The 17,912-nt window shown below is 43.6% G+C and overlaps 1 protein-coding gene across 4 annotated transcripts; it reads left to right on the top strand.

Annotated features, from left to right (window-relative positions):
- Positions 1–182: 182 nt before the first annotated feature.
- Positions 183–17,395, top strand: MSL2 (MSL complex subunit 2). 4 transcript variants are annotated; one of them, XM_083741853.1, is made up of 3 exons: positions 7,675–7,736; positions 9,079–9,181; positions 13,638–17,395. In XM_083741853.1, the coding sequence occupies exon 3, from the start codon at positions 13,718–13,720 to the stop codon at positions 15,299–15,301; it is 1,584 nt and encodes a 527-aa protein (XP_083597979.1). In that variant the 5' UTR covers positions 7,675–7,736; positions 9,079–9,181; positions 13,638–13,717; the 3' UTR covers positions 15,302–17,395. The 4 variants fall into 4 exon arrangements, with proteins under 4 accessions (XP_083597976.1, XP_083597979.1, XP_083597977.1 ...); XM_083741851.1 differs by having other exon boundaries at positions 7,724–7,927; XM_083741852.1 differs by having other exon boundaries at positions 7,725–7,740.
- Positions 17,396–17,912: the final 517 nt, after the last annotated feature.

The raw sequence follows: 17,912 nt of genomic DNA, 5'->3' as shown, positions 1-17,912 counted from the left end.
GCAGCGCTACCGCTAACCGGCTTTAAGGAAGACACTGGGCCTTGGTCGGGCTCGCTCAGCGCCTCCCGAGCCCCGCCCAGCTCGCTTGGGAAAGACGGCTCGGGCGCCCGACGAGACGCGAAGGGGGTGGGTGTGCTGAGAGAGAGGGAAAGAGAGAGGGAATGGCCGCGCATGCGCAGTGGCGAACCCAGGCGGCCGCGGTGATGGCTACGCAGTGACGGTTGGATCTAACGGTTGCTATTGACGTTGGGGCTGGGGGGGTGCGGTGGATGGTTCTGACGCCGAGAACGGCCGGGAGTAGCGAAGCCGTTGGCCCCACGGAGGAGGCCCTGGGAGCCGCGCGGTGATGCGGCGGCGCTGAAACTCCGGGCGGAGGCGCCTCCCCCCCCCGCCCCTACCAGAGCCGGGCCCGGGCCGTCGCCCTGCGCGCTGGGTTCGCGGATCCTGCCTCGGCCCCTCCCCCGCATGCGGGGCCTCCCCTCCGCCTGAGGCGCCCCGGGAGGGCGAGCGAGCAAGGCCGGCATGGCCGGCCGCCTGGAGTAGCCGCCTGGGCCGCCGCCGCTCGGCGCGAAGAGGAGCTGCGGCGGGGGAGGTGGCGGCGGGGAGGCGGCGGCGGAGGAGGAGCAGGCCCCGGCTCCGGCCCTGGCTGTGAGGGCGCTTCGATGCGGGGCTAGGAGCGCAGCCGCCCCTCGGCCTGCCTGCCCTGCCCGGGCGCGGAGCCGCGCTTTCTTCTCAGCCCGGAGCCGTCGGCCTCAGCGTCTGCGATGAACCCGGTGAATGCTACAGCCCTGTACATCTCCGCCAGTCGTCTGGTGCTCAACTACGGCCCCGGAGAGGACCCGCAGTGCCTGGCCGAGATCGGCAAGCTGCTGCCCTACTTCCGGCAGTCGCTCTCTTGCTGTGTGTGCGGTGAGTGAGGCGCTTTCTATTGTTCTGGGCCGCGGGCGAGCCGGCACCCTCCTTTTCCCTCCCTCCGTCCGTCCCTTTGGCTCGGGCTCGCCTCACTCGCTACACCCACTTGGAAATGGGCAGGGAGCAAAGCCTCCGCCGCCGCCTTTTCGGGTAAACCTCGCTTGGCAGCCGAGAGGCGCGCGCGCCCCGCAGGGCGACTCGCTCTTCCCGCCCGAGAGTTGTGAAAGACCCCTCTCCGCGCTCCTGCCGCCGCCCGGTCTCCTTGAAACTGACCGGGAAATGGGCTTGCCGGCTCCTTGAGTAAATGCTGTCACTGACAGGGACACCCCGGGAAGGAGGGGGACACAGACAACAACAAGAACCCGAGTCACATGTCCCTCCTTTGCCGCTCTGTGGACGAGATGGGCTTCTGAAAACTTTGATCTTTTTATAACTCTTCCTAATGGGGTTCCATACTTCGCCTGTTCGCTCAAGCGGAATAGCCTATGTTGATTTGTTAGGGCAAACTTTTTTCCCCTAACACCTTAAAGACCAACTGTGTATGCTTACTTGAAATTAAGCTTTATTATGGTCCTGTACTCCCAAGTAGGCGTCCATAAGATATCAGGCGAACACTTTTAGTGTGGCATAAGTTTAGACTGAGGATGAGAATGTTTTGCATATGTGTGTAGTCGGTCTGTTACTCTGTGAAGTTAAAAGTTTTGGCAGTAGTGCATTTGGGAAGCTAAATATGTAAAGTGTGTTTGCTTTGTGTAGCAACACATTTGAAGTGATATAATGTTCGCTGAGTTGGTGAACAAGGCAGTAGAGCTTGAGGGAAAATGTTGTATACTGGGAAGAAAGGGTAAGGTCATCCCTGTACTGATGGTGTTCAGTTTGTTTTGGTAGTTGGATAACAGACGTTCGCGTGAAGAAACACTCTAACCAAAGTATGGAACAACCTGCATTGTAAGGTTGAGCATAGGAGTACAGACTTCAAAAAATGTAAACAGTCTTAACTTGCATAGGGACATTGTGACATATTCTGTAATCACTCTTTATTAATGTACTGATAACTTCTGGTCATTGCATCTTAAAATTAGCAGAAATAGGTTAAATATTTTAACTGCTACCATTTAGAACAGAGTTTGTGAGATTGCTTTTTGCAAGAGGGAACAAATTTTAGACTGTGTCAGGTGCTTAGCTCTTCATTCACATATTCCTTTAAAAAAAAGAATTATCAATTATGTTGAAGGTATTAATTTAAAATAAAACATAACTTCTGAAGTTCATCTCCAGTGAATAAGTGAATGGAGCTGACTCGAGGCACCATGGCATCTCAGGCAGAGAATTCAGGTAGTTCCTAGTCCTCTGCAGTGCATAACTTGTCATTCCCAAAACTTAGTCGACACATCCATTTCTTATTGCTACGATCATGCATTCTATTAAAGCCATTGGTTTACATTGAATTAAACAAAGTTTAACATAAGTTCTGTGTTTAAACTCTGTTGTGAAAGGGGAATAATATGGGTGATTTTCTACTAACCTGTCCTGTCAGTGCAAGGATTTATGCTTGTGTTGTGGCAATCCCTGCCTCCCCCCCCCCCCTTTTGCTCCAGAGAGTTGGAACACCTAGAGTAGGTTTCAGGGTTGTGTGGTGGGAGGAGAGGGGGGAAGAACATTTTGTTGCATTAGCAGAAATAGTTGCACTGGCAGAATGATTGCCATAATGCCATGTTGGATTTCACCCTATATGGTTAAATACATGTCCTTTTCATTATGTCCATGGAACTCTTTGTACCTGAGGCAACTGATTCAACCTTGTGATAGGGCTGGCATTTGACACAACTGATACATTGGTGAAAAATCTGACAAAGCTAGCACATGGGTCAGTGATCCTAAACCCTTTGGACTTGTGGGTATGTGGAATCCTGAGAGAATTTTGTGGGCGCTAGTTTCAAAATAGCTGCTGTGGGGCATGGAAAAAGGGAAAACATGGAAATTGGATTAAAAACAGATCCTCTTGTATTTTCATGATTTTTACATGGAACTTCCTCTAGGACACCATCAATTGTTGGATGATATGTCCCCTTGGATTGATCTATATTATTATTATTACTATTATTAAAATCTGTATATATACCTGCAGGTCTCAGAGCAGTTCACAAGATAAAATCACAATGTAAGAACACAAAATACATAATCAAAACAAAAACAAAAAAGAATTACCCCCCCAACACATTTTAAAAGGGCATTGGATGTCGATTGATTAGTCAAAGGCCTGGTTAAAGAGGAATGTTTTTGCCTGGTGCCTAAAGGTCTATAATGAAGGTACCAGGTGAACCTCACTGGGGAGAGCATTCCACAAACAGGGAACCACCGGAAAAAGGCCCATTCATGTGCTGCCACCCTTCAGGCCGCTCGTGGTGGAGGCACATGAAGAAGGACCTACACAGATCCAAGGCTTGTCACTGCCACCATGGTACAAAATGGAGATCTTCAGAACAAATCCATGTCCTATGGTAGCTCTGGCAAGCACTAGATAGTTGGTTTTTACAGTGCAATCAGTAGAAACCAATATCGGCTGTAATTTAATGATGTTTCATAGGGATATCTTTGGGAGAAGAAAAGGCTAAGAAGTAAACAATACACAAATCCAGAGTGGAGTCTCTAATAAGACAGTTGGATGGTGTTTTGTATGCCTCTTTCTGGCAACTCCTGCAGCCGAGCTGGTGCCAAACTTATTGCTTTTTTTTTCCTTTGGACCACATCAGTGAGGCCTAGATGGGGGTCTTGTCGTCTGGGCAGCCCAGGACCTCCATACATACTGCCCAGGCTTGCGCCTGGGGAGGTCACTTCAGTGCTGCTAATGCAGTGGTTTGATGTCATCCCTGGAGTCACACTCCATTGTCTTTTGGGACAGGCAGATGCCAACATAGAATCATAGAATCAGTGTTGTGTGGAATATAGAATCGTGGAGTTGGAAGGGACCCTGACGATCATGTAGTCTAATCCCCTGCAATGCAGGGATATGCAGTAGTCTCATATGGGGCTTGAACCTGCTACCTTGGCATCATGCTCTAACCAATTGAGCTCTCTAGTTCTCCAAAGGGCATATCTTGTAAAAATCACAATGATTCTTGCAATGGAGCCTTATTTTTGTGCCACGATGGCACATCCACCACAGTTCACTGTTCCATCATTTTGTGGGTAGCTTGAGAAGGGAAGGGAGAGTGACCAATGAGATGGGAGGGGGAGGGGCATGTTTAAACTTTTGGTAGATGCCAGAGAGCAAAGAGAAATCGATCTGAGAGCAAGAAAAACCCTTCTAGACATCCACTTTGTTGTTTTTGTGGGTTCAGGTGCTCTTGCTGGCACAAACCTACTGGAAACGAATATACAGTGGTACCTCTGGATGTGAATGGGATCCGTTCCAGAGCCCCGTTCATATCCTGAAGTGAATGCAACCCGTGTCTGCGTGTGTGCGGGTTGCGATTCACCGCTTCTGCGCATGCGCGTGTCATCATTTTGAGCGTCTGAGCGAGCGGCGAAACCCGGAAGTAACGTGTTCCCTTACTTCTGGGTCACCGTGGAGCGCAACCCGAAAACGCTGAACCTGAAGCAACTTCAACCCGAGGTATGACTGTAAAAGCACAAGACTCAGACCAATGTAGGTTAGCAATAACCCTGACTGGAATCACTGGCGAAGGAAGGCGGGTGCGGGGTGTGTGGTACGCACCGGGTGTCAGCCGTGAGGGTGGGTGACATAATAATAATAATAATAATAATAATAATAATAATAAAAATTATTATTTATACCCCGCCCATCTGGCTGAGTTTTCCCCAGCCACTCTGGGCGGCTCCCAATCAGTGTTAAAAACCGTACAGCATTACATATTAAAAACTTCCCTGAACAGGGCTGCCTTAAGATGTCTTCTGAACGTCAGGTAATTCTTTATCTCTTTGACATCTGATGGGAGGGCGTTCCACAGGGCGGGCGCTGCTACCGAGAAGGCCCTCTGTCTGGTTCCCTGTAGCCTCACTTCTCGCAATGAGGGAACCACCAGAAGGCCCTCGGCGCTGGATCTCAGAGTCCGGGCTGAACGATGGGGGTGGAGACGCTCCTTCAGGTATACAGGACCGAGGCCGTTTAGGCATCGCCATGCCATCCCTCCATGCTCGCTGCATGGGCAGCTAGCAGCGCCACCCCCACTATCCTGGCAGGCGGTTAGCGGTGCCCCTCCCATGCTCTCTGCGCGGGGCGGCTAGGTGGCTAGCCCTGCCTCCATGGACCGGCTAGCTCTGTCCCCGCGCCACTCCCTGTGCTAGGGCAGGTAGCTCCACCCCTGACTGGAATGTTGTTGTTGTTTAGTCGTTAATACAAGGTGTATTTTGATTTACTGAGATTTTGCTACTCCATTGCTTGATGCAGAAACAGCTGGCTTGAATTTGATTTTAGAAAATTACTTTTTCCATTGTACACCAAATGCTCTGTGGTCTTTTCTGAAAGTAAATTTTATTCCCTATCTACTGTAGGATTGCTAAACTTTAAATGCTTTAATTTTGGAATCAGTATGAACATTCTGTTTGATGTTGCTGACAGGATCAAGTTTACCTGGATCGTGCTTTTCACTGTTGGTCGAAATCCTATGTGGTCTCCTTTTATTGTGGTTGCTTTAAAAGGGCAGTTTTAATTGCTACTGTATATACTTGCAGTAATGCTCACTATGTTAAACATAGCTTCTTGTTATTCCTTCTAGTCCATGCCAGTGGCAAAGGGTCAGGATGGAGGACCTGATAGATGGGACCGAGGGACCACATTTGGCCCATAGACTGGAGGGTCCTGACCTTACCTTTGCTATTGGACATAAGAATAACAATTTGAGGTGTTTTGGTTCTCCTAGAATCATAGAGTTGTAGAGTTGGAAGGGACCCCAAGTGAGTGGCCACTGGGACTGGGCCTGCTGCCAATAAGAAAGTTCCCAGGTATCTCCTTTTTCAAGTCTGTTAACACATTTTCCCTTTTGTTCCAGATGGTTTCAAAGTAATTAAGTTGGAAACACTAGTAAGGAAAGGTATTTGTGTTGGAGCTGGACATTCTGGTAGTAAATAGAAATACATTGATTTTTATTAATGAAATTAAATTAGACATAATTCTTAGAACTGGAAGAACTGATAATTTGTATGATAGCGCAGCCATAATTGCTTAAAAATAATAATATTATATTTAAACCTCACCCATCTTACTGGGTTGCCTCAGCCACTGGGGGTGGCTTCTAACACATAAAAAACATAATAAAACATCAAACCTTAAAAACCTCCCAATACAGGGCTGCTTTTGGGTGTCTTCTAAAATTTGCATAGTTATTTATCTCCTTGACATCTGATAGGACGGTGTTCCAAAGGGAGGGCACCACTACTGAGAAGACCCTCTGCTTGGGACTGATGGGTAAAAAAATGTGTTGAATACCAGCTCTTCCCTAGTTTACAATGACTGTTCATACACAAACAATATTTTTATGATAGTTAACCTGGTACTGAACAAAGTCCAAGATGAAATAATGACTCTTCTGCAAATCATCACCTCAAACACGGGTTCAGGAAGTGCTAATCCATAGGTCTCTGCCTAGGATGCATGGTATGTCATGGAGATTTGGATGCAGTTTAAAATGTAAGGTGAATGGAATTGATGGCATGTTAGAACCAAATTTCAAAGGCTATTATTGTTACAGAAACACACATTGATTAAGCAGGATATAAATTTTAATAAAACAGAATCAAAGAATGTGCTCTCTGTGAAATGAACAGTTTTGTTTGTCATTTGGTACAACTGTATGTCTTCCTGTAGGGGAGAGAACTTATTTGTTGAGCACTCAAAGGGCAATATTTTATATTTGGAATTATGAGGCTGTATACAGTGTTGCACAACAGAGGAATCCATTGCAACAATGGAAACCCTGCTGCAGAAACAAACCACAAGGCTTAGATTAACATTACATGTGAACAAGAATTCATGGTTTGTGTCTCTCCAAATAAGCCGCAACTAAATGCTAAGGTTTGTTCTTAGCTTACCCTTCACAATAAGCCATGATTTATCTGTTTATTGTGACATGTGAACAGAACCAGTGTGTCAGTTGCCTGATTTGCAGCATATGAACATACAGTAGCTTTGTTTTTAAGTGAATACATGGTTAATCTGTGATGTCTTAAAAAAAACTGGTGGTGTACTTATTTTGTTCTTGAGAGTTTGGTTCAATTGGTGACTGGGGAAAAACTTTTACACAGAATGGAAGATTAGAGACAATTGCCTAAATATATTCTAGGATTTAGAGTAATATGGTCTATGTGGAGCTGCACCATAACACTTAATCTACTGCATATTATATGTGCAAGGGCAGAGTGATGTAGGCACATGTTGGGCATCTTGATCCCCAGATCTCATGCACCTCATATACTGCTGGTTCTGTGTTGTGGTTGCTAAATGAACTGGTTGGAATCCTGTGCTGCAATGTGTGAGAGGAGGGCAGTGTCAGATTTGTGTCAAGGGCTGTTCATTGAATATAGTAGATATGACACCTTTTTTCCCCTGTGAGTGGAAATGTGACCTCAGACGGTGGGGAGGATCCTAATTAACCTAGTGACTGCTATTCCCTTGCTTATTAACCTTTCAGTGTCATAGTTGCAACAGTGACAATTTTGTGGTGATGTAGCATAAATTGTTACATTGTTACAATACATGGCTACGCAAACATGACAGTTCAATCATGCTGCAAAACCCATTGTGTTAGTTGCAGCAGGGCTATAACTTCATAATGTCACATTATCCTGCACAAGGAGGTTTACTGGTGGGTCTGTTTCAATCAAATGGGGCAAATGGAGGAAAGTTTAGTGCTCTAGAGAAGTTTTAAAGTGGTGTTTGAGGAAGTCAATGTTCTCACATTGGTATTAGTTTTTATCAAAGCCTGGAATCTGTAAAACTTCAAGCTAAAAGAAAACAATACTGTATGAGCAATTAGGGGGATTGCATGCATAATAGGTAGCTTTCCTTTTGTTTCATGTGATGTAAGATATGGTGCAATATTTTCCATCAATATTGTATTTGTTTAAAAAATACAAGCTCCTGTAGTTTTAGAGGAAAATCCATCTTTTATTGCATGGTTGGTCAGTGTCTGCTGAAGCCTTCAAAACAAAATAGTCCCTTGAGCAGCAATTGAGAGGGGGATTTCTGTACTGCCAGAGTAGGCAGAAGGTAAATCCAGATCTACTGTAAAATATTTGGATGACACAGTAGATTGGTAAGGATTTCTGACTCCGTCATTTAACAATGGCAACAGCAAAATGACCCCCAAAATTATACTGCTGAAATGAAGAAAAATCGAGTGGTGGGGTAATTAGAATCAATTATTGCATAGGATTTTGAGCTGAATTCAGTTTTGGTACTCAAAACAAACTTGAACTCAGAATATTTTCGTTCTAAGTATATATCTTTTGCAAATGGATACAATTGGTGGCTCTTAGGATTCTAGTAAAAAATCAAAGTTGATAAGGCAAGTCTGAAGGGTGCCTACCTTTACTCCTAGATCTTCACTTTCCCTGTCTGCTAGGCTTGCGGCTCTCACATTTTTTCCAACTTGACTTTTCCAGTCTCCACTTTATAAAATGCTCTTATTCAGGACTCAAATTTTATAACCAGAATAAGGATCATTTTTAGAACCAGAATTAGAATCTGCATAGAAAACTATATAATATATTTTTAGGAGATGCTTGATACTAAATGTGATTGTCCTGCACTGAATCTTACTACCGATTTTAAGACTGCTTTTCCTTAACAGTTGCCAGCTCCATTTCTCTCACTTCCTCACTTTCCATTAGTTCCCCTCCTGCTACCCTTTTTAGGAATTCTCTCGCAAGTCAGCTCCTCAGTACGTATAAGCGCTCAAATCATAGTGATGGCAGTCTCAAATCCCTTTCTCCTCTTTGTGTGGAATGCTGCTATGCTCACAGCTTCCTCTGAGGAAGGCCCTGAGAAATGTATGTTTTGGGCCAGAAAGAGTCTGGTGTCCTCACTTGATTTATATGCTTTCAGCTTTTTATTAAAGTTCCAACTTAACTTTGATACAGTGTACAATTTAGCACATCATTGTACAGTGAACAATTTAGCACATCATTCCTTCAGTCTGCTTTTAGGTCAGTGATGGGGAACCTTCAACCTGGTAGCCAGATTAGACCTAGCAGGGGTGCTATTGGCTTGTGAGGCCATTTCCTGAAAACCACACCTAACTGACAGCAGGTATGGGGACAGTAAAGACAAGGGGACAATCAGGAGTCTTAAAGTACACTGAGGGAGACTGCAGCTATAAGCAGTAATTGGCAGGGGCAGCAACTTTGCAGAAATCAACTGAAAGAAAAAGTTTCTAATTGAACAACCCAATGTAGCCAGTCCATGCTTACAAAGGGATCTTCCTTCGCAACCTGGCTTGAGTTCAAGCTGGACTTCAAAGGCAGAAAATAAAGAACTGGGAGCACAGTTAGTGTGCACTCATGTTTCTTTCCTTTGAAGCTGGCTAATTGATGTTGTGACATAGAATCATAGAATTGTAGAGTTGGAAGGGACCCTGAAGGTCATCTAGTGCAGTCATACATAACTAAATCATACCTGGCAGATGATCAGCCAACCTCCGCTTTAAAAACTCCAAGGAAGGGGCATCCATATGTTGGATATTCTCTCTCTCTGTGTGTGTGTGTGTGTGTGTGTGTGTGTGTGTGAGAGAGAGAGAGAGAGAGAGAGAGAGAGAGAGAGAGAATCATTTGTTCCAGAAACAGATAAGTCATTTCAAGAAGCAGCAGAAGGCTGAGTTTGTTTTGATGCAAGGGTATTTTTTGTGGGAATTGTTCTTTGGACTTGCGCAGTATGACAGCAAGTACTGATAACTATGGTTCTGTGTAACTTGTAACTTGCTGTGAGTCACTTGCTTGTGTCTTGTGGTGAGAGAAACACAGAGAGTGAGTCTTGGACTCTTGTTGGACTCTAAGCATGCCTTGACCACAGCAGTGGTCAATGTCTATATATATTTGCTACCAATATGCTTTTATGCCTATCAAGTAAACTTCTACACTTGACTGAATCTTTATGGCATCCATGAGTGTTTATTGCCTACTGTGTGTACCTTCAACCCCGAAGACACTTCCAAGGAAGGAGCTGCATTGAGATGTAACTCTGCTGAGTATAAATACAGTGGTGTCCCGCAAGACGAACGCCTCGCAAGACGAAAAACCCGCTAGACGAAAGGGTTTTCCGTTTTGGAGGCGCTTCGCAAAACGAATTTCCCTATGGGTTTGCTTCACAAGACGAAAAAATCTTGCATCCCCCCCGCAGGTTTTTTTGCTTTTTTTGCCCTTTTCCTAAGCCGCTAAGCCGCTTATCAGCTGTTCCGCTGATAAGCCGCTTAACAGCTGATCGCTGGAGGCCGCTTGACAGCTCTAGCACTAATCCGCTAAGATGTCAATGGGCTTGCTTCGCAAGACGAAAAAACCGCTAGACGAAGAGAATCGCGGAACGAATTCATTTCGTCTAGCGAGGCACCACTGTACTCTGCTGAGTATAAATACACACACGCAGCAAAAGTGATGCCGGACCCAATCCTTCTAAATCATCCATCAGAGGTTGATGGATTGATCCAACACTATATCCACCTCTTGTGGGCATTTGCTCCATCCTTCATGTGACAGCACTTTAGTTATTTGAAGATGGCTATCATATCCCCTCTCAACCTCCTCTTTTCCAGGCTAAATGTACCCAACTCCCTCATCTGTTCCTCATAAGGCTTGTTCATCTTGGTCACCCTCCTCTGCACATGTTCCTAAACCGTATTATCTTGGTGGGATGCATGATGGGACAGCACCCACTGTAAGCACCCACTGGGGAACTACAATACGGCATAGCTCCCTAGTTTGTCCTCAATAGCTGTTGGGATCTTGAGTCAGCTGTAATGTCTGACCATAGAGTGTGTTTGGTAGACCACCATGTAGACCAGGGTGGTCTATCCCATGGCCTGAGGGCCTCATGTGACCCTCAAAGCCTTTTATTGGCAGTCCTCAAGAACATTTGACACCCCCACCCCCAGAAAAGACTCCCCACTGCCTTTCCAAAGCTAGGTAAAAAGGCACTGGGCTTTGGGAAGGTGTGAGGATTCTGACAGCGTCCTAGAGTACACCTGCCTCCTTCCCAAAGCTTAGTTTTCACTTTCCGAGTTTTGAGAAGGAGGTATGGGGTTCTAGGACCCTGCCACAGAGCCTTGAGCCTCCTTCCCAAAGCCTTGCTTAGCTGGCTAAGGGAAGGCAGCATGAGGGCCTAGGGTGTGTGTCTGTGTGTGTGTGTGTACATTTTTTGCCTCTCCCACCCCCGTGCACAGCCTGCAAGTTCTGTGTCAAAGTACGCTTGCAACTGACTTGGTATGAAAAATTGGACTACCCTGATGTAGACACTCTACCACATGCACTCTGGTTGGCAGCAGAAAAATAGTGCTGGATCAAATAAAGGCACTGGGCAGTTAAAATCAGTGGATAGTTGGTTGGGGTAATAATTGGCAACATCACAGCATATTTGGAGGTTATATTGGCTGCGGAGCAGCAAATTTGGTTAAATAACAGCAGAAGAAGATTCATGATGATAACCTGTGGTCCACAGGTTGCCTTTAAGTGTGTTAAGTTGAGAGTTGATTTGCCTTCATTAAAATTTCAACTCTCAATTAGCAGGGTTTTGTTGTTTGTAATTCAGTGAGCCATTAATAGTAGTATTGCCTAAGATTGCTTCCAGCTCATTTACGCTCTTAGAAAAGTTAGGTATAGAGCTTATCTGTAACTTTGTTCACAAAATCTCTACTACTTTTGTGGTGGTTATACTTTTATAAATGTAGTAAACTGGGATGGAGATTGGGCTCAGGCATTGCAAGCTGCTAATAAGCCGGCTTTCTTTAAAAATTATATTGCTCAACTTACTGTTGGCATTTAGTAAATGTACTGTTTTCCCTTAAATTAATAACATAGTGGATGATCGTCTGTTCCTATGTGCAGAAATGCACATGTTCAAGCTGTGTGTGCACAGGAGGGAGGATGCAGCAGGAGACTGAATTGTCCCTAATTGATTTTTGTGCGTATACTTGCAATTTTTCTTAGCCTGCTGCTTCTTTTATTTCCAGCTCTTCTCATTTTAATAACTTGCTGTTTCATTTATTGTTTATTTTTCTTCCTTTCTTTAATACAGAATAGGTAACTGCCTCTGTTGTATTTTCTGAGGAAGGGTTTCAGGTCCTTTACTTGCACCGTCAAGTTCTGTATATCTATCTGTGCTTGTGTGTGACACACACTATATGATACACACAGACCATTTTTAAGCATCTTTCATCATTTTGCTTGGATGACTATTTCTTATTGTTTGTTTAACATTAATTGCCTAGCTACACATTATACTTGTCACATGTGAGCTTTTTGTAGAGTATTCTGAAGGATCCCTGCCAAGAGGCAGAGAGCAACATTAGAGGGGATGGTAATTTCTTTTTGAAGGTAGATACTACTGGCTCTTTCTGTCTCTCCTCTCCTCTGCCTTTTTCCTCTCTTCTTAGCTGCTTGCTACATATCCCTATGATATGGTTAGAAGAGAGACGAACTGTGGAACTTAGCCACTAAGCGGAGAAAGAGCAACAATTCATGCTTCACTGTTTGTGTGATTTCTGCCCCTTCCAACTTTCTGTCCCCTTGTTGTGGACCCGTTGGAACTCTCATCAGCTAGAGCAGCCTTGCATGGTGGGACTGCACTCATGGGGTAAGCGTAGCGCATAGCAAAGCTTCATGTGAAGAATTTATGAGAATGTTTCAGGTTTATATCACAACTATAGCTAAAGTATTAAATAGCAGGTGCAGGTATCTTTTGGTTGACATGTTGAAAGTATTGAAAAGCCGATACATCTGATAGCTTTTCAACTGCGTGCAGTAATCTCTTTCTTACTGTCTCCTGGTTTTTGAGCTGCAAGGTAGTGAGTGAGTGAAGGAAGATATGGAAGTGATAATGGACAGACCTTGTATTCTTTGTGTTATTTTTATAATTTATGTTTGAAAAAAGTGATTTAAAAAACATATGTAAACCACCCCACTAATTTGCCACCTTTTGAACATTAAGGAATACATGGTTTTTTTCACCTAATTGTTAATCTCTGTTGACAAAACTAATGTGGAAAGTAGCCCTCTGTTCTTTTCTTACTTGTGACTCAATGTTGTTTTTCCTTTCCCATTTGAAAATAGGATTGGTGAAAGTCAGTGAAATTCTTAATTCAAAAAACTTTCAGTTCTCCAGCAGGGGCAGGTACATTTCTGCTGCCAAGGTATAAGTATATTAAAAGAGTTGTGCCACCTTGCTGAATTTACTTAATTTTTGCCAAAGAATTTACAATGCCTTGCCCAAAAAAGTGCAGGGCATTTTTCAAGGGCTTATACCACTCTAATAAGCACTAGTTTGGTGCAACTACCAGAGAACACATGGGAGGAGCGGGATTTGATCAGTCATTTGCTGATGGTTGCAAGAATTCTGTAATATGAGCAAATATTTGTCAATGATTGCAGAAGTATAGAATCTCCTGGGCTTTGCTTTAATTGTAGCAAAGCCAAGTGAATATGGTGGAGCACTGAGAGTGAGAATATTTGTTTGGTGACATATCTGAGTTTTTAAAATACTTTTTTAATTTTTATTTTAGGAGATCTGCTGCAAGATCCGATTGCACCCACCAATTCCACATGCCAGCATTATGTATGCAAAACCTGTAAGGGCCAGAAGATGATGATGAAACCATCGTGTAGTTGGTGCAAGGACTATGAACAGTTTGAAGAAAATAAACAGTTAAGCATTCTAGTGAATTGCTATAAAAAACTATGTGAGTACATTACACAAACACCACTAGCACGGGATATTAAAAAAGCTGCTGAGACTTCTCCAGATCTATTGACTTTGCTTAAAGATGGCGCTGCACTCCATGAAGACACAGAAGAAACATCTGATGAAGCCGTTGCATTGTGTATCACACATTCCCCATCACCTTCAACCTCAGAGCATGCTAATGAGCCTCCAGCATGCCGTTCTTCTGTTCCTGAAAGCACACATGAGTCTGATGTGAAAGGCTCCACTATTAATGGGTTGCCCAATTGCAATGGGCTGTCAGTAGATAAAATTGGAGCAAATATTCCTTCTCCTGAACAAGCAAATACAGTTGATGTATGTAGCCCTGCACCGTGCATAGAAACTGATGATAATTCTAGCAATCTTCAGCCTGGCCAGTGCTTAAAAAGTGACGATATTTCTAGCAATCTTCAGCCTGGACAGTATGTAAAAACTGAAGCTATTTCCAGCAGTCTTCAGCCTATCTGTGATGCTGTTTCTCCTAGTGATTTGTGTGTGGCAAGCAGTGATACTTGCAGTTTCAGCAAAGACACCACCAAACCTGGTGATTCTCTTCTACTTAGTGTTGAGGAAGTGCTACGGAGCTTGGACTCCAACACAGAGGTCTGTGGTCCTAATCTGCAACATAGCTTGGAAACCAATATATCCAACGGCCCTTTTTTGCAGCTTTGTCCTCCGCCTCCTAGCCATAGCATGTTCATGTCAATGGGTGCTTCACCTTATGGGATTTCATGTACAGCTGTGACACCGAAGGCGGTAAAATTAAATAGAAAGCGATCGCGTTCCGAAAGTGACAGTGAAAAGGTTCAGCCTCTTCCCATTTCCAGCATCCTTCGTGGCCCAACGTTGGGAGCCTCAGCCCCGGTAACAGTGAAACAGGATACAAAGATGTCTTTGCAGCCTGTAGCAGCTGTACCAAATGGAGGCACCGCTTCTAAAATAGGCAAAACTGTACTCTTAGCAAATAAAGGCATAAAAAAGACTCTAGACCACACCGCCAAGAAACCCCATCCGAAATCCAAAACAGGAATGCTGAAAAAATCAAGAGCTGGCAGTCATGTGCCAGGTGGTCTCACAAAAACGGTGTACAAAAAGCCACAGGAAAAGAAGGGGTGCAAATGTGGTCGAGCCACCCAAAATCCAAGTGTTCTTACATGTCGTGGCCAACGCTGTCCTTGTTACTCGAACCGTAAAGCTTGCTTAGACTGCATATGCCGTGGCTGCCAAAATTCATATATGGCTAATGGGGAGAAGAAACTGGAGGCATTTGCAGTGCCAGAAAAGGCCTTGGAGCAGACTAGGCTTACCTTGGGCATTAATGTGACAAGCATTGCCGTGCGCAATGCCAGCACAAGTACCAGTGTAATTAATATGACAGGGTCACCAGTAGCAACGTTTTTAGCTGCCAGTACAAACGATGATAAGAACTTGGACGAAGCTATAGACATGAGATATGACTGCTGAGTCAATTTTTTTCTTTTTGATCTTTCTCTCCTGCCTTTGGTAGGGGGACTGCTATCATTTTGAGGGCAGCTATGGTTCTGTTTAACTTGCCGGAGCTCCTGCATATAGATCACTTGTATCAAGTGTTTTTCATTGCTATGTTGTGTGTTAGTGTCTGGGAAATAGTTTGACGGTAATTGCGGAGTTACCCTGAAACTGTCTTTAGTTCTTACAGCACCTCATAGTTTCAGATCAAATGCTAATGTAAATGATTTATAATACACAATTACTTTTGGGCAAATATTGACCTTGTACCAGTTCATGCTTTGTGCTTAATCAGAGATTGATTGAATATACAGCAATGGTTTCTAGTCAGTCCATCACACTTGTGGTAATTTATTATGTACCCATTTTTAGAGTCAGTGTCGCAGGAAATCGGCGTCAAGCTCATGCTGCAGTTGTAGTAAAAATGTCACAGCCAGTCTTCTAATGCCACGTTATTGTGGATAGGGAGATTAGTACTTGAGCACTTTAAACTTGTTCAAAAATTAAAGTCATTTTAATTTTCCATCTAGTGTCTGCTGTTCTGAAGCAAAGAAAACTATGAAACTGGGCCCTCCTGTCCGATTTGAACACTCAAGATTCTCAAATATATGTTTCTTTTTCTCTAGAGTAATATTTCAGAAATAGTAATAGAAGTTCCATTGTCATGAAGCAGCCTTTGAAGACTTATTCTTATTATTTTATTATTATTTTTGGAAGAATTTGCAGATTGATGTCACTAGTCTTTTGCATTATGTGTCATACTGTAAACGCTAATCTTCAAGATATTATTGTGGAGTTCATTATGAAATAGGTAATGTATATTTTGGAATGTGCTAGTTAGCTACAAAATAAAAGCAATTTAATTCTCATGCCAAAATTACTGAGACATCATTGTATATGTTAGTTTTTAGCTGTTGGCAAGAGCATACCTCCTCCCGCTTCACACAAACATGCTTGGAATAATAGCAGCATGATGACACTGTGTGAGGGCATTGCCTTTCTGCTGAGGTCCTCCCATGCAGCTACTACTTCAAGATCCTAGTGCCTGTTTCCCCCCCCACCTTGCTTGCATAAATCTGCTCCTATCTGGGTGGAGTCCTGGATGGGATTAGACACCAGCTGGATGCACCAAGATGAGACACAGCAGGGCATTGGTTGAAAGTGACTAACATGCTGCTGTCTGCCCAAGTTTGGAACAGCAGGGATGTGCCAAGCATGGAACTGGTGTGTTGGATGTTGCAAGTTAATCTTGGAGCCCATTGGAGCTGTTCTACATCCTGCTCCACACAAAAGCTTTTGTCTTTAGCTTATTTCCAGTTATACCATGAAAGAAACAGCAAACCATAAAGTTGAAAACATACCACTTTGTATTAATCCTCCTATTGTTGAGATGTGTGCCTAGAACAGGGTTAGCCAGTGTGGTAGCATCCAGATGTTAGATTGCAACTCCCAACATTCCTGACCATTGACCACGCTGGCTGGGGCTGGTGGGAGTTGTGATCTACATCACCTGAAGGTCACCATGTTGGCTACCTCTGGTCTAGCATGTGAGTTCCTCAATTTGCGTATCTATGGGCTGACTAGAATGGAAAAGATTACCCTGCTATTTTAAGGACAATAGTTCAATAACCTGTTTGAAGGGAAGTGATGCCAGAATTTCTAAAACTCCTTTACATTTGCCATCTAGTTGTTCATTAAGTGACATTGCCAGGGAATTATGACATTAGACACTTTGGATTTGGCACAAAGCATGTACAATGATGGTTACTAGGTCTGAAAAGTAAGCAAAAGGTTTTGGACACCAATTGGATGATGCCTCCTTTTTGTTCTGTAGTGTACCATGGTGTCATTTTATGTGAATGTGGTCAAATAGCGTTTTTGTTGGCTTTTTGGTTTGTTTCCCCCCTGTCTTTTCTGTGGGTAGGGCAGGGTGTGTGTGTTTGGGGGGGGGGGTTAAAGCCATAGAAAGAAGGATGTGATGTACGTGTTCCGTATGTACTTTTTTTGTTTCTGTTTTGCAAGAAGAGTTGAAAAATATTTTTGATAATGAGAGTAAATGGTGGAAAATGCTCTTTAGTATTCTCGTCTCTTTTTTTTTTGCCAGCCCAAACTCCTGAATTCTGTGTTTAATTTTGAGGTTTACTATGTCCTATTAAAACATAATTAGTTAAATATTTGTGATTTTTGTGTGGACCAAATGGGATCTGCCGTTATCTTCTTCAGTGTTCTAACCTTTACTTATTAGTGTAAATCCAATTATTATTTCAGTATCTGTAAGAAGACTAATCAAACAAACCAAAAGCCTGGAGTGCTATTCCCACTGCCTGGGTATTTTCTGCAAATGTCTGTAGAACTGTTTTGTTTTTTTCCAAGATAGCTACTAGTATAGTTCTGGAGCTCCAATATGTCATGAGTATGCCTTGGTCCCCAAATGTGGGAATGATTTCAATCTATCTCACAGCTATATTAAACAGTATTCCAGTAGCTGGTGATTAAAATCAACTGTTCTTTGGAACTGCTTATTGGAGATTCCAGATCTTTAATGTATTGCTGGTGGTAAATTCAGGTTTGTTTTAAAAACTAATTT

This window comes from Podarcis gaigeae, assembly GCF_964106915.1.
Source record: "Podarcis gaigeae genome assembly, chromosome: 5".
Taxonomy (NCBI): Eukaryota; Metazoa; Chordata; class Lepidosauria; order Squamata; family Lacertidae; genus Podarcis; species Podarcis gaigeae.
The sequence above is the reverse complement of the archived record's forward strand: the minus strand, read 5'-3'. Positions and strand labels throughout refer to the sequence as shown.

What these genes read in the sequence shown, in the direction of transcription:
- MSL2 (XM_083741850.1), top strand. Translation starts at nt 765, where the DNA reads ATGAACCCGGTGAATGCTACAGCCCTGTACATCTCCGCCAGTCGTCTG. An exon ending in GCTCTCTTGCTGTGTGTGCG is followed by an intron (nt 910 to 13,637) that starts GTGAGTGAGGCG and finishes TTTTTATTTTAG; the next exon opens with GAGATCTGCTGCAAGATCCG.